Here is a 22694-nt window from a genome sequence, read left to right on the forward strand (position 1 = left end):
GTGCCCTGTACAATCGAAGCAAGGAGCATCCATCCATCAGTGCCCCAAGAGGTGGAAGATAGAATGTTAAGGATTTCATTGCTTTATGGCTCTTATTTCACCACTGACATATGAGGGAGAAGAAAGTGAGTTTGTCAAATCTGAGGTCCCTCTCCCGAACTTGATTTCTGGTGCAACTGGGATTAAAGTTTGTAATAGTCTGAGTTCTGGATCAGGATGAAGGCCACATCTATGGCAAAAATGCACACAAACTGTCTTCTGCTGTGAAAATCTGAACTTCTTTTGAAAGATTCTTTCTTTTTCTTTTAAGGTTACACGGTGATCAGCATTCATATTAATTAAATTAGGGAAACAAAACACACGTGTTAAAAAGATTATTTTACTGATTAATAATAAAATAATAACTTTACGTTTCGACCCCTGTATTGAGGTTATCTTCAGAAGGATACATTCAGAAGTATAAGAACAAGCTACTTGCTGTTGCACTCTACACAAGTAAATTACATCTACATTGTTAACTAATTTTTTTTCTTAGCCTGCCCTCTAGTGGAAAAAAAAAACTACAATAAACTCTGCTAAAGTCCTCATGTACTAGGATTCTTCTGGAATTACACAGTTATATTACGATTATCTTCTGGATTTGTACAGGTTGCTATTGAATGTTCAAGGGGGGAAAAAAAAAAAAAAAAAAAAACACTTCACTAGGTCTTCTATTGAGATTTTTCTTTGTAGTTGCTATGAAGGTTGTAGATGGGTCCTCCACATTCTTGGAATTGTTAGACCATCATTTTTATTCAGATTCGGATCAGGTTTGAGCATTTCACATGCTTCCTTGAATTTCCGCTAAAAAAAAACCAGGTTTCGGTGCGGTGTAGGGACTTGGTACCTTTCCAGTCAATTCTGTGGTGTGGTATGGAGTGCATGGTCAGAAAGGCCGGTTTTTCCAAAATGGAGGTATTTTATGTGACGTTTGTGTTCATCCTTTCTGATTGGGATGGTTTGTCCTGTTTCCCCTATGTACAGTATGTTACCTGTGCAATCTATTTTGTAAACCCCTGGGTGGGCTAAGTGTGGCAGGGGAGAGGATCCTTGGAAGAATTGAGCAGGTGCCTTAATTTTGTCGGGGGTTTGAAGGTGGTTTTGATGTTGTATTTGTTTAGTGTTCTGTCTATTTTTTCTGAAATGCCTCTAACATATGGTATAGCAATAGCATTCTTGAAATCTATCTTTTTTGTTATTAGTGGTATCTTTGTGGAGGATCTTGTGAATGGTTTTTATACTGTATCCATTATTTTATTTTATTTATTATTTTTATTTTATATTTGATGGTCTCATATTCATGGTTAAGAGCTTGTTCAGTTGAACAAATGGTTTGAGCTCTGTGTTTATGGGTGCTTATAACCCCTAGTTTTTGTGTTGGGTGGTGATAGGAAGTTTTGTGTATGTACTGGCCTGTGTGTGTGTGTGTGTGTGTAGGTTTGCGGTAAACTGAGAAGGAGAGACAGCCTGAAGGAAGACGTGTGACAAGTGTGTCTAGGGATGGAAGAAAGTTGTTTTTTTCTATTTCAATGGTGAATTGGATGCATTTGTGTTGTTTGTTCAGGTGGCTAAGGAATGTATCTAGTGCTTGGCGGCCGTGGGGCCAAATGGCGAAAATATTGTCGACGTATCTGAGCCAAATTTTGGGCTTTAGGCACGCCGATTCTAAAGCTTGTTGCTCAAAATCTTCCATATAAAAGTTCGCTATTGGGGGGGGGGGGGGGGGGAGTGGAGAGCCCATGGCGGTACCTTCTTTTTTGAAGGTAAAAATTGTTTTGCCACACGAAATATCCGGAGCGGAGTACATGGGCATGGGCAAAGAGGGCCGTGATGTCGTGTGGAAATATGTTCTGTAAGAGTAGGATAGTATCATTGATTGGGACATTGGTGAAAAGGGAAGTTATGTCAAAGCTGACTAATAGATCTTGGTCGTTGAGTGTAATATTTTTAATTTTGTTTATGAATTGTTGTGTATTTTTTATGTAGGAAGGGGAATGACCAACCAATTCCTTGAGTGTGGCAGCTAATTTTTTGGCTAAGTAGTAATTCAGACTGTCAGTTCCTTCCACAATAGGACGTAAAGTTATTATTTTATTATTAATAAAATAATAAATCAGTAAAATAATCTTTTTAACACGTGTTTTGTTTCCCTAATTTAATTAATATGAATGCTGATTACTATGTAACCTTAAAAGAAAGAATCATCATAATGCATGGAGATGTGACACACAAGCAGTGCAGCCTCTACGGTAAACTAAAGCTATGTATTTCCATGTTAATTAATCGCCTGGCCTTTTTGAAATGTTGTCGAGACAGCAACTTAATACCAAACTGCATTAAACTGAAGAAGAAATTTACATCAGCTAAAGCGCTCCGTATCTATGCCAGACTAGAAAAAGCTTTGTTAAGAGAACAAATTCACGAGACATGAAAGAACCTAGCATCGACCCAAGCCAAAGCGTTACAACTGAAATCTGAACTATCCAGTTACGTTAATCAGGAAATTTGGAATATTCTAGACAGGATTACAGAAGACTTGGCCAAGCACCTACTACTCAAAAACAAAGAGCACTTAATAACAAAGTTTCAAGCATTAAAACTACAGAAGCATAAGACAATTCCGACGCCATAATGGAAGGAGCAGCCAATCACCCAACAACACAGTTAGGAGCAGCCAACCACCATTGGACCGCTGTCTGGTTATCAACCAATCGGATTACAATCTCACACAAGGTGAACTCTCACTACTGGAGAAAGGTTTAAATTACGGCATTGCTCCGAGTTCAGTAAATAAACTAGATATAATATATCATATCGAGAGAAGTTTAAGATCCCTTCCCGCCAATGTAGCTGACAAAATACAGATGGAAACTGCCTGTTTACTAAATTCAACCAAAAAATTAAGCAGCAACCTAAACAAAGCGGATAATAAACTGGCCCTCAAATCCCTTAAAAATAACCATGACATCATTATCACTAAAGCCGATAAAGGGAACGCCACTGTTGTTTTAAATTGGACAACCTACATTGAAAAAATGAACCATTTGGTATCGGACCACAACACCTACCAAATGGTAAATTACAACCCCACGCAACGTAACAAAAAGAAAACTACTGAACTACTTGAATCAGTCAACACGTGGCCGGAAGAAACAATCAAAAAATTAATACCGCAGTATGCCCGCGCACCCAGAATTTATGGCCTACCAAAAGTACACAAAACAAACACGCCATTACGTCCTATTGTGGAAGGAATTGAGAGTCCGAATTACTACTTAGCCAAAAAATTAGCTGCCACACTCAAGGAATTGGTTGGTCATTTCCCTTCCTACATAAAATATACACAATTCATAAACAAAATTAAAAATATTACACTCAACGACCAAGATCTATTAGTCAGCTTTGACATAACTTCCCTTTTCACCAATGTCCCAATCAATGATACTATCCTACTCTTACAGAACATATTTCCACACAACATCACGGCCCTCTTTGCCCATGCTCATGTACTCCGCTCCGGATATTTCGTGTGGCAAAACAATTTTTACCTTCAAAAAGAAGGTACCGCCATGGGCTCTCCACTCTCCCTCCCAATAGCAAACTTTTATATGGAAGATTTTGAGCAACGAGCTCTAGAATCGGCATGCCTAAACCCCAAAATTTGGCTCAGATACGTCGACGATATTTTCGCCATTTGGCCCCACGGCCGCCAAGCACTATAGATACATTCCTTAGCCACCTGAACAAACAACACAAACGCATCCAATTCACCATTGAAATAGAAAAAACAACTCTCTTCCGTTCCTAGACACACTTGTCACACGTCTTCCTTCAGGCTGTCTCTCCTTCTCAGTTTACCGCAAACCTACACACACACAGGCCAGTACATACACAAAACTTCCTATCACCACCCAACACAAAAACTAGGGGTGATAAGCACCCATAAACACAGAGCTCAAACCATTTGTTCAACTGAACAAGCTCTTAACCATGAATATGAGACCATCAAACATACCTTTATAAAAAATGGATACAGTATAAAAACCATTCACAAGATCCTCCACAAAGATACCACTAATAACAAAAAAAATTTCAAGAATGCTATTTTCTGAAATGCCATATGTTAGAGGCATTTCAGAAAAAATAGACAGAACACTACACAAATACAACATCAAAACCACCTTCAAACTCCCGACAAAATTAAGGCACCTACTCAATTCTTCCACGGATCCCCTGCCACACTTAGCCCACCCCGGGGTTTACAAAATAGATTGCACATGTAACATCCCATACATAGGGGAAATAGGACGAACCATCCCAATCAGAAAGGATGAACACAAACGTCACATAAAATACCTCCATTTTGGAAAAAACCGGCCTTTCTGACCATGCACTCCAAACATACCACGAATTGACTGGAAAGGTACCAAGTCCCTACACCGCACCAAAACCTGGTTTGAGTGGAAATTCAAGGAAGCATGTGAAATGCTCAAACATGATCCGAATCTGAATAAAAATGATGGTCTAACAATTCCAAGAATGTGGAGGACCCATCTACAACCTTCATAGCAACCACAAAGAAAAATCTCAATACAAGACCTAGTGAAGTGTTTTTTTTTTTTTTTCCCCTTGAACATTCAATAGCAACCTGTACAAATCGAGAAGATAATCGTAATATAACACTACAATTCCAGAAGAATCCTAGTACATGAGGACTTGAGCAGAGTTTATTGTAGTTTTTTTTTTTTCCACTAGAGGGCAGGCTAAGAAAAAAAGATTAGTTAACAATGTAGATGTAATTTACTTGTGTAGAGTGCAACAGAATAGCTTGTTCTTATACTTCTGAATGTATCCTTCTGAAGATGACCTCAATACAGGGGTCGAAACGTAAGGTTATTATTTTATTATTAATCAGTAAAATAATCTTTTTAACACATGTGTTTTGTTTCCCTAATTTAATTAATATGAATTCTTTTGAAAGATGTTCAGTGGTTTGCTGTAGCTGTCTTTCTGTGACCTCATGTTGCATGAAGAAGATAGTAAAGTCATCCACATTGGGTATATGGTTGGGAGAGAGCAGTTCCCACTTGAATTTGGAAGATTCAGTTGGATTGAAAATGTTTAATAAAAAGAAGGAGATTCCCCCCTGAGCCCAAGATTGTGTAAGTCTTTAAATATTTCTCTGCAAGCAGTGTCATATGCCTTTTTCATATAAAAAAAAAAAAAAAACTGAACTAAGTGTTTGCATTTTAGGAAATGGATGTCTAATGGACGTCTCCATTGGAATAGATGATTATTGTAGAATGATATTTACAAAGTCAGGTTGTATTCTGGAAGGAAAAAAAAAAAGGCGTCTTTCCCTCCACAAATCTGTAGATGTAAGTTAATCATTTTTTCCATAATCTTGCACAAGCAGTTATTCTTAATTTCTTGATTTTGGATCCTTCCCTGGCTTCAGAAAGTAATAATAATAACCTTTTGCCAGGTGTCTGGAAACCTTTTCTCACAGAATATTCTGTTGAACAGGTGCAATGGTTGATCATATTAATGGATGTTATCTGGTTCAGCAGCAGTTGGAGTGCATTTAAGCAAAACAGCTTTCATTTCTTCTTTCACAAATGGCGTGTTGTATTCTTTAGTACTGCTCAAAGAAAATTTGTTCTTTTTTTTTTTGCTTTGCAGTTTTGGGAAAGAAACTGTGGAGATAAAAAGATACTCCTGTTTTAGCAGAATCTCTTCCTCTCTCTTGCTGAGAGTGTTGGATGTGCATCTATTGGCAATTATTTCAAGAATGGAGAGTTTGTGGGTGCTGTATTTTCTCTTCATTTTCTGAATTTTGTCCCAGACTTCTTGAATATTGGTTGTTCTTGTTATGGAAAATGTGTATTGGATCCAGGATACCTTTTGACTGTGATGATGGATGTGTCTTGCTCATGCATATTTGAAAGCACTGAGATGTGTTGTTATTGTGGGATATCTATTGAAGATCATAACACTAAATATGAATATAGACCTTTCTGTTCTCATTTTTAATCTAATAGCCTCTTTTGAGGTCCACCCAGTTTTCTTTTCCCAATCGGTTTATATTTTATTGTTTAGGGTATCAGGTGCAGGCATAGACCATTTGGTTTACATGTTCTATCCAATTTTGTTTATATTTGTTTAGCTTTTCTTCTATTGATTTTTAGTTCTTTTAAAATATCTTCCTTTTTTTTGCCTGTGTATTTTTCAGTTCTCATGAATTTTTATTCTTTGTTTATCTTGTTTATTTATTGCCTGCCATATAATAATGTAGGTACTGCTCAAGTGTATTTTAAGTGTTCTTTTTTGTACAAAATTCGGATTGAGTGTTCTGTTTATCAGGCCTATAACCTGTAAAAAATTTGAAGATTTTAATTTTATATCTTTTTTCACATCAAAGATAAGTATTTATCTGTTCTATCATTATTAATTATTTTACTTCTAACTGGAGTTTGTTCACAAAATGCCATTGTTTTTGTTTTATCTATAGATATTTTCATTCCAAACTGTTCTACTATAATGCTTATATTATATATTGCTCTTTGTCAATTGTCTTATCTGGTATTATTACCTGATCATTTTAAACTAGAAACCAGTTTTCATAAATGTTGGAAGAGGAGATATAATCAAAGAAGAAGATCTTCTGCATGCAGTTTCGTAAGTTTTATTTGTTCATATGAATTCATCTTTCTGTACAAAATCTACAGCTTAATAAAATGTTATAATTGATGCATTAATAAAATATTTAGTATGATGCATTTTGAATGTTCTAAAAAATGTCTCCTTATATTTTCTGCAAATATATCATTAACCCGGCATTGGTAAGGTGGGGTGTCACAGTTATAGTTAATTTAAAATCTTTGGGATGTGTGACATCCCACCTTACTAATGCCGGGTTAAAAAATACAGAAAATTTCATTACCAGTACAGATGATGATAGTATGTAAATCCAAAATGTTTATACAATTTTATTTATATAGTGAAAAATGGATATCAGGAGTAGTGCTTGATGTATTTGATAAGGAACCTTTAGATGAAAACAGTAAACTGTGGGAAATGCCTCAAGTGAGTATAACCTTATTTTTTTTTTTAAATGTTTAAATAGTTAATTATGTTGGGCATAATGCGCTCCAGATTCTGATTTAGGTTCTTATAGAAAACTTGAAGGTGCCTGTGTAGTTGTGGAAACATTTCTTGTCGTATAGTGCTGGAATAAAGACTATTATAGGCTTGATTGCAAACTAAAGAAGTTTTTTTAAGCCTTTTTTCAGTCAGTTCTGGAGTTAGTTGATCTCTAGCTGACAAGTAGGTTTTTATTCCTCCCCTCCTTTCTGGAAACATTTTTAATCTCACATCTCAAAGCATAAAACTCACTATTTTAGATAATAACATAAGTATTAGGGTTTGCTTATGGAAAATATTGTTAGTTTAGGTAATTGAAAATGAAATAAAAGATGTATAAAAATATAGTTATGTTGATAAAATTATGTTTTAAAATGATATTTTACTGCAAGAAGAATATAGCAACAGTGCTTATAGTTTTGCTATTAGTGGTTGACTAGCAAGGCCATTAAGCCTACCCATGCATCCTGGCTATGTTACCAGTGGAAGACACATCCTGGATCCAATACACATTTTCCATAACAAGAACAGCTTATTATTCAGAAGCAGCAATATGTGCATACCCTCCTATACTGTTATAATTAAAATACCTGTAGACATTTTTTTTATATTGAGTGCAATGAAATAATCATGAAGTGGAAAAGAAATTTCATTGCACTGCAAATAAACATATCCAATCTGCCATTACTGAAGAAACTCTTCTTTGCTGTGTATGTGATGCCATTTCATGCAGTCACATACAGTGCATGCTTGACTGTGATATGGAAATGAACATCTGAGGGATGTGAGACAGAAGATATTTATATATAGAGAGAGAGATGTATTAAAAAAAAAAATGGAACCAATGCAATGAATATTTTCTATAATAAAAGAGAAATATGAATAGTTATATTTTGGGGATTCCTTATTGGTTCAAGTTCCTATTGAAAAGTTTACATATCTTCACTGTCGTAATTTTTGAGTGAAGATTAAATGAAAAGTTCTTTGTTTGTGGAAATGACAGTTGTCAAGTAAAAATGTTGGAATGTTCCATATAATCTCATGTGTTAAGGCCTAAGTGCTGGGAGGACATCATGTTGGAGATTTAAGGAGTATTGACAGCACTAGGAAAATTAAAAACTATTTTTAATGCTCCCAATATTTTGTGTCACTGAGACACCTTCAGGGATTACAACTAACAATTGTAACACACACAAAGGCAACACAATACTGAATGAAACATGTGACTAGAGTACTATCTAGGTGGTGCACTCTCTATGGGCATTTGTAGGAGACCTAGAATTATGTACAAAATTTTGGGTTTCTTGCTACTGCATTTCTTTAAATTTAGTTGATTTGTGAGTGCCACTGCAGGTTCCAAAAACAGTCTTTTTTTCTTTCTTAAATTTACTGTGAGTATGGTGATTTCCTTTCAGGGGATCCTGTTAGTGGTATCTGATACATGGTCCACAACACCATAGCTGTGATTGCAAATGTAAGCTTTGTGTTCATCTAAATGGATGGAAGCTATTTACCTGTCTGTCCATAGTATACCAACTTGCAAGAACAGGATACTTTATATACTTCAGGCAATGAGAGAGCTGATCTTTAGGAGAATAGATAAGGGTAGCAAGTTTCTGGTGGGGCTTAAAAGCTGTGCAGAGGTTGTATTTTTTATAATGTACCCTGTGGACGTAGGGGATGGTGATGGAATTTCTGAAATCTTTCTGAAGGGATAGCTGCAGATTGGGGAGAAGATTATTTTTTTTTAAATTCTGTGTGAACTGTAGCCATTGGCTGGGAAGGTGTTGTATACATGGCTTAGTTTTGTTGAAAGAGAGCTTCCACTGGAACAAAGATTGTAGGTTCTATTGGTTAGTTTTAATAATGTCATATTGTTAAGAGGGGTGGGAAAGTTTGTGAATGTATCTGCCTGTGTGAGTGGGTTGTGTATACAGTGATGGAGAGGTTGCCATTCAGAAAGCATTCACTAAGGTATCCAGGAAGGGTGAACCATTGTTATTTTCCTTTCTGATCTGACTAGATCCAAGCACAGAAATCCAGATGTAGTCTGATCGCAGGAATATATGGAATAATTTTATTCTGAATTTTTGTATAGTGACTTACAATAACTTGACTCTTCCATAGTTACTCCTTTAACCATTTTCAATAAGTAGTATTTTGTAATATAAAGTTTATAAAAATTTATTATTACATGATCTCTGTTGCCTGAAGCATACAGTACTTGACTGTTTCATGTATAGTATATCTGAATAATAACACTTAAACATGGTCAGCCCAGCTGTCATCTTTTATTCTCCTAGTTCAATCTCCATTGGTAGCCAATCAGAGATAACTGGCCCAAGACTATCAACAATTATACATGGCACCGGTGAAGAGATGCTATCTTGTGGTCCCTAATCCTAACACCTATGTTTTACTATCTGAAAGTGTGGGTTCCACAGTAGATTTTATGGGATTTTATGAAAGACCCAAGTTTCCAGGAGAAAATAACCTGCTTTCCCCTGCCACAGATCAACTAACTCGGGAATCAGTCAAAAACAGGCTTAGTAAAAGTTCCTCTAGTTGGTGACGCTCTTCCTTCGGGTGGTCTAGAGTCATGGATAACACTTCCATTGAAGTAGCGCATTTAAAAATGTATAAAGCTCAGAAAACATTTTGCAGTTGTGTTAAATGTATTCAATCTCATGCATTTTAATTATGAAACTGCTTGGTGGAAAAAAGTTATGTAACTGTTTATGAAGAATTTGTGGAATTCAGAATATTGAATGTTACCTGGTAAGTGTCATTTGTGATAAAGACAGTAATGTGTATAATTTATGATCTTGTTAGATGATTGTTTTGATTTATGCAGTCAATATTTTTATATTTCTTACTGTTGATTGTTTTTCTTTATAGGTAGTAATAACTCCACACATATCAGCTTTATCCAAAGCAACAGAGGTAATTATTTCCTTTATACTAAGGAATAATTTATAAAACAGTTTTTAAGCTTTTTTTTTTGATGACTGTACAAACCAAATATAGTTTTCTTCTAACTTAAACTTCCTAATAACTAAGGTGGCAATTTGTCACACAGGATGATAATTATATTACCCAACAGTTACTGATTTTTTATTTTAGATGCATTTTGCAGAAGGCTCCTATTAGAAATTCATTTTTGTCCAGTTGAAATGCTTACAAAAATTTGAGGAAAGTTTTTCTTCTCACTTGGTTTTACAAATTAAATTATACTAGACAAATTATATTCTTATTTAATCCTTTACCCAACCATGAGATATCTTCATGACTAGGCCAGATTTATATGGTGGCATTGTCCTAATATCCCATAATACAAAGCATACTTCATTTTGGACATGTATGTTGCTATGAATTATCACTACTCAGAACAGTTTTGAATTCTACTAAAGTCTCAGTGTCATCAGCCACTATTAGGGTACATCATATTGCAATGTAATGGGCAATCATCTACCTCTATATACAAATAGGCAGAGCTGTGAAGATATATCATGTGCAACATAATTTGTCATATTCTAATTTTTGTTTCAGTTAGACTATTTGCTGGGACATAGTGCAACATATGATTTTGATACTCTGAGCTGGATAGATGAAAAATTTGGAATTTAGGATGCACATAAGATTTCATGTGTTCAAATTTGTTTTCCATCAAATAATTTTTACTGCAAACAATTTCAACTGGTATTAATAATTCTGTGCTGCAGAATTCAAACATGTAATGAAATTTGGTATTAGGGCCTCTGTTAAACAGATTCTGGTTTCAGTTAGGTTATTTATAATGGAAAAATGAAGCAAAACAAATCAGTATATATAAGTATATAAAAATGGAAATTGGCTGATGGTTCATAAATGTTCTGACCTTTGACATGTTTACAAAAATATCACCACCTGAGTTCTTTTGAATAACAAATTTGTTTCAGACATCATGCTAATCCCCTTAGGTGTAAGAGTCATGTTGAATAGCAATAGAAAGAACAGAAGATTGATATTTCAGGAATGAGAAGTATTTATAATGTTAAGTAACCTTCACATATATAATGGTAATGTGCAAAAATAGTTGGCAGTGCCCTTGACTTAGTTGTTTAACAGGAGTCTGACAACATGAACTTACAAGAATGGAAATATATAGTGCCACCACATAAAGGAGAATTCAAGGTAGTGATGTTTAGCTATAGGCCAGTCTGTATATTGTGTGTAGTGGTGAAAGTTGTTAGAAAATGGCAACCTTTAATGAGAGGCAGCAAGGGGTTTGTGAAGGGAAGATCTTGCTTTAGTAACTTTGTCCCATTTTATAATGGGATGCAAATGCAGTGATTTATCTGGACTTTTTAAAGCACTAGATACTGCAGGATGGTGATGGATAGTCATTTGGAAGCTTGGTTACAGGGATGGTTGACTGATAGAAGTCAGCAAGTTGTGTATATATGGGGGGGGGGGAATGGGGTGCTTGTCCTAAAAAAAAAATATAATGAGTGCTTTTCTGCAGGATTCTGTTGTTAGCTGATGTTGCTAAATTAGGAAGAACAGTGAAAGGAAGTTCCAAAGTAATATTGTTTGCTGGAGTAATTGAATAGGTTGGTGCTTTGGGCTGAAGTGATGCTACTCCAACGTTGCTTAGTGTCATATTATGCACTTTGACCAGAGAAGATGGAATGAAGTTTATCATATTGAAGAACTTGGCTTTAGGAGGTAGAGAAGGCAGAGGATCTGGGGATCTTCTCAGATAGGGAACTTAAATTCAGGGAACACAGTGTATATAATTCAAAAATATAAAACATTAATCAGGCCAGTTTGGATTTCTGTGCACACACATATCAGGTCACCTTGCTATATTACTAGATTGGAGAGAAAGTGCAGAAGCAAATAACTGATACTATCTCAGGATTTTGGAATGTAGTCTGCAGAGCTTGGGAGATAGGCTCCACTTACCGACTGATATATTATATCAGATAGATACATGGGAATTATTGCATAGGGTTATGGGAGAATGAAAAATCATCTCTGGAAACTGTACAAAGATCATGTGAGTAAGGAAGCAAAATGGAAATTTTTTTTTGCATGGTAGGTGGTGGTGGTGAATGAGTTGCTACAGCTGGTGCTGAGTGTTTAAGGCAAGGTATGATATTGTGGTATGTCTTCAAACTCTAAGGCAGCATGGAAGTAATACTAATACTGCATCCATGCTTGGTCATACCACCACCCAAGATTATTTTTAGTCTCACCATCATCCACATTGTAGTAAGTATGGCTTCATTAATTTCAAAAATTGTGGATGATTTGTGAATAAACTTTTTTCTCCATCCCTAGAGTATGAATACCATAATAGGATATTAGTAACTTTTCATTACAATTGGGCTTGTTCCTGCTGCTACCTGATTAAGTATTTTTGTGGCCTGAAGATGTTCATTGGAAATAAGCAAAATATTACCAACTTAATATTTTCATTTTATGTCCATATCATTATATTTAATGTTAAATAACACCTAAGCCTCTTTAGATGGGTTTTTAGATTGCTTAACTGCTCATTCTGTGTCTTTCCTTAACAATGTGTTTTTCATGTTTATTTGCTACTTTACAGTTTTCATGATCAATTTGCATGACCTTTTTTCAAATGTAAAGGGGGAAGGGAGTCTCTTTGATAGTAATACTTGAATCTCAAAACAGTTCATGAATATTATTGCTTTCAACTGTGATTTCATGATTAAGTTCATGTCCTGAAGGGTTTGTAAAAGATGGTACTATAACTTGGATGGTGAAAAGAATGAGTTTTAACACTCCCAGTTTTGGCATCAGGTTTAATACAGCTGTTAAAGTATCATACAGATTATAAACAGTAGAGATAACTATACAACTTGATCTTGCACCTTGTTTAACATGAAACTGTCTTCCTGTACATCCTTTACTTCTAACTAGTGACCAATAACTTTGAGCATAAATTGTGTATTTTCTGTTAACACATTTTAAATATTGTACATGATATCACATGCCTTTAAGATATATACAAAACTTAGAGATCCTTGTTATACATGGTTTTTCAACTTTTAAGGTAAAAATATGGTTCTTAACCTTGACTGGCCCAATCCTGATTTTCTTCAAGTTTATATGTAATCGAGCCTGTTTTCAGTGTGCTTGAATAGATCATGCAGGATACTCAGAAATTTTCCATAATTTTCACATTCGGTGCACCTCTGTAGCATATGAGTCATGAGTATCATGGCAGCTACCCTTTGATTGGAAACTCCTGGGTTAAATCCCATTTGTAATGCAAGGAACTTTGATAAGGACTTTTCTTATCATGCTAAACTGACAGTGTGGCTGTTAAACACAAATTAACAAACATAATATGCTAGGCTCATGATTGCTTTAACTGTAATTCCAACCTATACTCCATGTTCACTTTTATTTCATTTTTTATGGATTGGTATGCTCTATAAACCAAAAATGAGCTGTTCCAGTTATATTTGAAATTCTACTTTCCAACAGGGAACAGCTGAATTATGTTGTGTAGTCACTATGAAACTTTTGTACTCCCATATAATCCATTCCAGTTGTCTTTCCATGTTTGCAAGGTTTTTTTTGTTTATCAAATTGTGCTGATTTCCTGAATACGTTTTGATACTATTCTACTATGGGTTGCCTGGTGTGATAATTTTTCAGTTAACTCTTGACATTTAGAATATCTTAGTCTTTGTAATCTTTAATTTCTAAGCTTCAGACTATTTTACCTTCTTCCTGATATATATTCCATAATCTCCCCATGAGTTTTGTTTTCAGTGTGCTTGAATAGATCATGCAGGATACCCAGTTGGAAATTCACTTTCTCTCATTTTTCTGAGCACATGCTGATTTATTAGCCAAGAACTTTCTATTCCACCCTACCCCAAAAGATTGCTTTTATAATTTGAATCCACCAGAGTTCTTGTTTCAGACAATTTCACTGCATTCTTCCAATGTTTTCTATATATTTAGCCTTCAGATATCTAAATTTTAGTCTTTTCAAGATGATGTGATTATTACTACTTATTTCAAATTATGTGTAAGCTTTTATCCTGGATCAGTCTGAAAATATCTTTGATAGAGTAATATGACATATGTTCTCTTCACATGAACTTATTCCACAATTTTATGCTGGAACCTGGTGTTAGTAATGACTATTCAATATTCAGCATTGAAATTCATCACACACTATTATTGTTAGTGTCGCATTCTCCCTACCTGAACATGTTTGCAAGTCTGAAATTTATTTGCTGCTTTACTGTTTAGGGATCCAATGAAGACCAGTGTTATTTTATTATATTTTTTTTTTGGAACTTGAATCTCTGAGAAGCATAAGTTACATTGTTCAGTTTCCAATTTTGAAAAACATTATCAGTCTACTTTAAAATGCTTCCCATTCCCTCCCTTTTCTGATTTATGTTGGTCTTTTCATGTCAGTCATATCAATATGGTATTCTTGTAATTCCTTTTTTGGTTCCATCTCTTTTCTGATGATATTTTTCCAGTACCTGACTGTTCAGTATTTATTGGCCAGTCAGCTATTCATTCTCTAACGAAAACAGTTGTGTTCCTACTAATATTTTTTTTGTTCAGTTAAGTCCAATTGTCAATCTACTGTACGCCCACAGATGCAACACTTCTGTGCATGTCAAAAGAAGGAGAATCCATTCCAATATTAGGGTAATCAATACATTTCGTGGGATGAGTGTTTATTATTGTACATTGGAAAATTAGCTTTTCTTTTACGAAAATTCTAGTTCTTAAAGTGGTAACTATTTTGCTTGTACAACAATTGTAAAATTTATGTATAAGGCACGTGACTTTGTGTGTTAGTGGCCAATTCATGCATCCTTTATTTCTTTCTTCCCTTCAGCATGAATTGATTATTCTTGGCACAAAGCCAAGGCCAGTTCTACGAAGTGTGGGCGTACAATATCATCATTCAGTGATATTCAAATGAATATCATCCTAACAGGATGATTGTCAGGTTCTCAGCATTACTTATAGGATACATTAAGGCCTCTCTCTCTAGTGAGGCTTTCAGTACTTTCTCTCCCCCCCCCCCCTTTTTTTTTTTTTGGTTAATGCTAGGCACGTTCAGCATGAGTGACTGAAGGTGAGACAAAGTTGTCAGTTAAGTTAGATTAATAGATAAATTACAGGCTTGGAAACATGCATTTTGATTAAATTTTTCTGTATTTTTATTTTAAATAGGTTGCTGAAGTTTTTGTGGACAGCTTCAAGCTTTTTATTGTTGGGAAGAGTATTCCTAATGTGGTGAATTGGCATACTGGCTATTGATATATATATATATATTTTTTTTGTATTATGTTGATTTTGAGATGGCTGATTCTGTTTTTATGGGCACTTAGGTCAAGAAATACATTTTTGAGTACTACAATATATCTAATTTCTAAATGAATTATTTTAGTTGCAAGAATATTTAGACATGTCCGTTTATCTGTAAATGTTTCACATGTGTGCATGCAATATAGGCGTGTATGTACATATATATATCCATGTTCAGTTTTATTACATTTTTTATGGATTGGTATGCTCATTCTTTGTCAAAAAAAAAAAAAAACTTCATAAAGATGTATAACTAGCACCAGATTTTTAAGCAATTGAAAACCAATGTAAGCACTACACTTGAAATAATGGGCATTTAGCTGAAGATACTCTAGAAAATCACAATGTAACAGAGTGAAGTAGGATGAGTAAATGATTAAACTGGCATTCATACAGTGCATGATAATTTGCAGATATAACCATAAAGTATATTAACCATTCAATATGCTAGAGCAACATGGCAGTCATTTATCCAATGCATTTTTCACTTCGTTGACATAGATTGAATCAGGACCATGCAAGAGTGGAGAAGGGTTGCATTTTAATTTCTTATGCCCTTGACACAGTAGGGTATCCCCAACATATGCTATTACATAGTGGTAAAAATTATTCTTAAAAAAAAAATAGGAATACTGCTTTTTTTATACATTTAGAATATAAAAAAAAAAGTCATTGAAACAGTTGGGGGTTCTTAAACTCAACCATGCATCCCAAAGTACTTATTGTTCAAATGTACTTTTACAGCCAAGTTAGTATACTTTTGATAAGCAAAATATTTGCTACAATAGGGTGGTTAAGCCTACTCTGTTTTATCTGGTGATTGTGTGCATTTATGGGCCTGTTTACAGAAGGGGAAACTTGTCATCTCTAGGCAAAAAAAAATTCAATTTTTTTTTTTTTCCCAGGCTGCTCTACCTTCATTCTATTTCACTAACACCATAGGTTTACAACTTTTCATGGGTGGTATTTCATTAAAAAAAAAATCCAAGAAACAACTTAGTTCAGTCTGTTGGATATGAATTATTTTTTACTTTAGAATGCTTAGGCATTAAATAATGTGATTTGAGTGATGCATTTCTCAAGACAGTTTTGGTATAATCATGTTTATTGAGAAAAAGATTCCAAATTGTAACTAATGGTTTATCTCCCATACATATGGAATCAGAGCAGGTATAATATAGCAGATGATTATATCATTTAGAAAGTTTGAAAAAACTTAAGGCATATGAATTATTGGAGGACTGCAAGTTACTATATACATTTATTTACCAGAGCTATGCGAATTGCAATTGTTATGATTCTTAGAATTTATAGTGAATAAAAGGACAACTACTGTATTTAATTTTTTATTTTCTGCTATAGTGCAGTTGAAATACATTTTTTCAATTCATGCATTAATTAACTTGTGTTCTAGAACAAGTGAGAATTTCCAAATACATATAGTAAGTTTACTGATAACATTAGTAATAACAGAATTTTTTTTTTTTTTTAATTTTAAATTATTTTTTAAAATAATTTTTTCTAGATATTGCTAGAAAAAAAAAGCTTCTGCAAAAATAAGATTCACCAACTTTACACACTCCAAGTATTATCATGACTATTTTGAATTTCTGGCAGTAGAAATGATCCCATGTTTTTATTTGCATGGTGACTGTTTTTTTGTTCAGGACAAAGATGAGCAGTTATTTTCATTTTTAAAGAGGCTGAAAAATCCAGGAGACATTATATATATTAGATCCTCCTTACTAAATCAAGAGGACTATTGCACCTTAGTGATCTTCATTAGGTGAGAAAGATCATCATTCAATGGAAAAAGTTGACAAAATTACTGGAAGGAAGTACCATAATTATATCTTGTTCACTCAAAGTGGAAGGTGTTCACACCTTTCACTGCACAGCAGTGAGGCCTATCTTCCTGTTACTATGGGTATGTATTATGGCCCTTACTCATCACAAAGCTTTTTTTAACAGTTCTTTTTTTCCCAATCTACTACTGGTTATCCAGCTTAGCTGCCATCACTTTCCCCAATTACTGCAATAAGCCTAAGCCATTTCTTCTGTGACAAACAGAAAAATGCTGCATTCACTTTTAAAGCTTGTTGCAGCATTCGGATACTATTGAAACATCAATAAAGATCATTATCAAAGAGCATACTGCAGGTATATTAAAAAAAATATAAACAAATGTGCATACAAATATGTTGTGAATTATAATAACTGACATCATAAGGATGATGTCAGTTATTATAATTATATGCAGCAGGCCAGAAGAGTCACAAATGTTGTAGTCCGCGTATGAAAAGAAACTTGGTCCTCTGCAAGTTAAAGACAACCCAAAAGAATTCTTTCGTTATGCTGCGGGTCAAAGAAAGAATGAATTAGAAAGAATAACTACTGAATGTAGATGATATGCAGGTGATTGCTCAACTAATGAGCAGCCATTTTGCTAAAAGCTATGAACCTGGTATATGCAAAATTGAACTCACTGCTACCTCTTCACTGTATGAGGAAACTTGTGAACGAGGAGGAAGTACTAGCGCTGTTAAACAAACTGAATAAAAATTCTGCAATAGGAACTGATGGGATATCAGCAACAGATGCTAAAGGAGTGTTTAGCTGAACTGGCTATTCCCTTCACTAGGCTATATAGTCTCAGAACAGAACAGGGAAGATTCCACAGGAGTGGAAAGAATGTATGGTAATCCCATTGAACAAGGCTGGTTCAAGGACTGACATATCCAACTAGCGATCAATTAGTATCTCAAGGAGTGGCAGTGAAGATTTTGGAAAAGCTGGTTAGGGTTTGCATTCAGAAATGAATTGACAGTGAATCTCTACTTTGAAAAGAGCAGCATGAGTTTAATAAAGGAAGGTAATGTTTTAGCAACTTTCTCACATTCTCTAATGTTACCAGTGAGTTAAATAAGGGGAATGGATACACTATGCTACTCTTGGATTTTGCTAAGGCTTGTGATAGAATACAGCATGGAAGACCGTTGCATAAATTGGAGAATATGGGATTGGATTATAAACTATTGAGATGGATAAGAGGATGGTTGACTGACATATCAAAAAGTCATAGGGGGGGTGGTACGAATGTACCTCAAGGATCAGTCCTTGGTCCATTGTTATTCATTCTGTACATTAGTGACACTATGAAGGATTTGACATGCAAAGATACAGGCAGGGTAATCAGGAGTGCTATTGATATACATTACTTGCAGAATGATTTGAATAGGCTGGAATTATGAGCATTTGAAAATGGCTGTCATTTCACTGTTAATAAAGGTAAGGTTCGTGTGATTAGATATCATATCGGTAGGATTATGCTTTAGGAAACTGATGAAGCTAGGGATTTTGGAGTTAAAGTAAACAGGAAGTTGAAATTCAAGGGCCATATAGCAAAATTGGTAAATACAACTCAGAGAATAATGGCAATGCTGAAACAAACCTTGACAAAAGATAAGTAATTTTGCCTCTTGATAAGACTTGGACTATTGTGTACAAGTCTGGTTTCCATGGTGATTCTTATACTTTGCACTCTCTTGTGGAGAGAGTGCAAAGAAGTGTCAAAAATGATATCAGGATTGTGGAATAGTGATTCTGAAGATAAATTGAGAATTTGTAGCTTGCAGACACTAGCAAATAGGAAAAATATAGGTGATATGATTGAGACAAACTTCTAAAAGGATTATACAGAATTTCAGTGGCTGGAATTTTTCATTTTATGGAATGGGGAAAGGATGGGAGACTATGGTTGAGACAATTCCATGAGATAGCTACATTCAGCACAAGATATTAGAAATAGAGATCCAACAGCTGAATTAGTATCTGAATTATTCAATAAAATAATTCAGACACTACTCTGTCTTAGAGTATGCACATTTTCAGAGGCAGGACAGATCAGTGGACGGAATTTGGGTATGGCAGTGCATTGTAGAAAACTTTATTTTTTGCTTACATTGAAAACTTAATATCACAGCAACTATTTAATCAAGGAAAACGTCTACAAATATCACTTTACAAGTTAAGTGTAACAATTTATTTGTCTATGCCATGACATGTTAAGATCAGAACTGCATGCACTCCTTACAATCATCAGATTAAATCTTGATGCAAATATTTAGTTTTGAATGCCAGCCCATATGTATATACAATATATTCTTTATCAACTCAAAACTTACATCTGTAAAGTAATAAAACACAGAGAAATTCATTGCAAAGGGCACTATTTAAAAAAAATATATACTCCATTTTAATTAAGTATAAATATGCACTAGAATACAGCAGGTGACATAAAAAAAATCAATCTTTTGTTACTGCAAAATTGCAGTAACAAAAGCTGATTATTATATCTGACATAGATATAGCACATTGTGATGATATAAGTAGGACTTCATAGGTCAACAACCAGCCAGATTCAAAAGATTTTGAATCTGGCTGGTTCTTGGCTCAACTAGAAAGTCAGCTTTTCTCTAGTTGAGCCAAGAATTTTATGTCAGACTATAAAGGAACAGTCTAGATTAGTTTCTATATTAAAAATGTAATAATTTTCAACAGCAGCATAGTGAGGTTTTTGGACTAAAAGTTTCTATGCTATTAAATTGCCAACTTTCCTCTCCCCACAAGGCTGAACACAACACTGGCTTATAAAGGAGAGAAAAAAAAATGTTGCAGTAGTTTATACAAGCTTGCCAAATCCACTTATTGCAAGTATTTTTAAAACTACTAATTTCTGAACTTAAATTTTAATTCACATAAAGACTCACTTAAAAGAGAGCAGTTATATTTAAATGCAATGTATCGTTACATTTTTTTCCCCCTGAATTAAACTTAAAAGTAGCGTTAATATGTAAAATAAGAAAAATTATACATTTAAGCATTACTAAATTTTGTTCTTAAAGAATGGTATGCTATTTTATTCTTCAGATAAAGAAGTTGTAGTAACATGAGAATTCTTACATGCTACATAGTCTTGTTAACAGCACAACAGGTAATTTAAAAAAAAAAAAAATGCGAGACCTTTGTTATTCTTAGTCTAAGCTTTGAAAATTCTTTTGATCAAAAGAATTTGGTTTTTCTAGGGAAGTCATTACAAAATAATGGGATCATAATTCTTGTACAGACTACTCTACAAGGTACCAAAAATAGCTATTCATTTATTTTTTGACTGCAAAATAGGTTGAACTTTCAAATGCATATTATATACATGCAATCTGGACAGATGTGGTCACAATGTAATTTGATACACTTACTCAATATACTCAGGTATGATAATTCCATCAACAATCAGTGTATGCACAATACCTTCTCTTTTGTTGCCAGTGCTGACAGCTTTAATATATGCATCATGGGAACCAAGAGCAAAATGAGTTTCTGTACCATCATCTACAAATTCTCCCTGCAATGAAATCAGAAACAGCTTGTAGCTTGTATATATGATACTAACTTAAATTCTACTAAAGCTTTACACCTAATGGAGGACTTTTATTTTAAAAACTTTGTACATAATTTAAACATTTAAAAGTGACAATACTAGAAATAGTGCAGACAGTCATTTATCCATACAACACGCAATCTGAGGTAAACAAAATTTTTAAATATTATTTTCTATTGCAAAAAATGCTTTGGGATTACTCTTAAAAACACATGACTAGAGGTGCAGTGAGATATACATTTCTGGGGAGTTTGTTTAGTTACAATTTGCTAAATCGGCAACACGATTACTTTGTCCTCAGTCAGCCAGGTTGGATAGCATCCTCACACTCAAGCTGACAGGTGTGGATTTGAATTTCATTGCCCAGTATGAGACCTAACACCCTATTAATAAGTGGTTAAAAAAAAAGTATGTTCAGTTTTTAGAGCAGAGGACCTGTATTATTATCAATTCCCAAGTCCACTCACCACAGCACTAAATACATTAACTTAAAAAAAAAGTTAAAAAATTACTTTCTAGAAAAGTTGAAAATTTCATGGTTCACAAGAAATTCTTGAAGGATAACAATATATATGTTTTGAATGCAAAAAGAATTTAAAGTGTTCGCTTTTCTCATTGGATATCAAAAAAATTTATCATGGGTTGCAACTAATTCAGAACTGAAGACAAAAGTCCATTATTATTATTAATAGCTATGCAGTAAGTAAAACTAGAAGTCTATCAAATGAAAGAATTTAATGGAGGCATTAGTATATGTAATTTCTGTTTAGAAATTATCTGGATTTCACTTCCATGCACTTAAGGACTGTAATTTCGCACTAGTCACAAAAAATCATCTACTAGCTAGACTTCCACAAAGATTCATGCTATTCAGCATACATCATTACATTTTGCATATTGTTCTGTGATTTTGGGTAAAAAAATGTTGCTGTGCTGTTAACAGATATAGGACAAACAGTAGCTATACAAATTTTGGCTTCCAACCTCTGCAAATTTCATCACCTCAACAAATGTCAATGAGGTCCGCTATCTCCACATGCTCTGCAACAAATGATTAGTCATTTTGATTTGTTTCTCAACAAATGATTAGAGGTTGCAAACCAAGTTCACAACAAGTGAATGAAGTTGCTACTGCTGTTGTGGAACAGGCCATGAATAACAGCATTGGTTTCTGCAGTGTGCTTGCTATATCAAGACTCATGGATGTGCCTTGAAAATTGTGCATTTTTACACACTCAAGATAACTCTGACACAGGAGTTGTGCCCACAGGACTTGGAAAGTTGACTGACATATGCTTTTACATTCTGTGCTCGAGTGGAGTTGGGCACTGCATGGCCGTGGATGATTTTGGGGGGTGATGAAGCTCACTTCACCTGAACAGAGCTGTGAATACCCACAGCCAGTTATAGGCTACGCAAAACTTGCACTGTAATCCAAAGTCCTTTGTGTTCACCAAAAGTTACTGTTTGGTGCAGGTTTACAGCTTCATTTATCATTCAACCATTCTTCTTTAAGGACATTTTGCCAGTCAGATACTGCTACCTCTCAGTTACTGCCAAGAGGTAATGTAATTATGATAAACAATTTTGTTGTGTCACACCTACAGCACCACATGTACATGTAGGATGGGGCCCTTTCCACACATTGGTCAATCTGTACAGAAGATTCTTTGAGAACATTTCACAGAAGCCAGAGTTGACAGCTGTGTTT

The 22694-nt window shown here is 34.5% G+C and overlaps 2 protein-coding genes across 3 annotated transcripts in view; one reads left to right on the forward strand and one right to left on the reverse strand.

Moving 5' to 3' along the window:
* Positions 1–16883, forward strand: part of LOC150098850 (uncharacterized) — a 107592-nt gene extending 90709 nt beyond the window's left edge. Inside the window, exons 8-11 of the mRNA XM_090405208.1 lie at positions 6650–6717; positions 7041–7125; positions 10081–10125; positions 15412–16883. Coding sequence (XP_090261334.1) covers positions 6650–6717; positions 7041–7125; positions 10081–10125; positions 15412–15498 — 285 coding nt within the window. The 3' untranslated portion in view covers positions 15499–16883. The remainder of the gene's footprint in view (positions 1–6649; positions 6718–7040; positions 7126–10080; positions 10126–15411) is intronic.
* A 223-nt stretch (positions 16884–17106) lies between these two features.
* Positions 17107–22694, reverse strand: part of LOC150098851 (fas apoptotic inhibitory molecule 1) — a 334537-nt gene continuing 328949 nt past the window's right edge. For both annotated transcript variants that reach the window (XM_090404683.1, XM_090404684.1), the window contains one exon: positions 17107–20947. In XM_090404683.1, coding sequence (XP_090260809.1) covers positions 20798–20947 — 150 coding nt within the window. In that variant the 3' untranslated portion in view covers positions 17107–20797. The remainder of the gene's footprint in view (positions 20948–22694) is intronic.

The sequence above is a fragment of the Typopeltis vanoorti genome, chromosome 15, assembly GCF_054136105.1.
Source record: "Typopeltis vanoorti isolate ZY-2024b chromosome 15, IOZ_Tvanoo_1.0, whole genome shotgun sequence".
Lineage (NCBI taxonomy): Eukaryota > Metazoa > Arthropoda > Arachnida > Uropygi > Thelyphonidae > Typopeltis > Typopeltis vanoorti.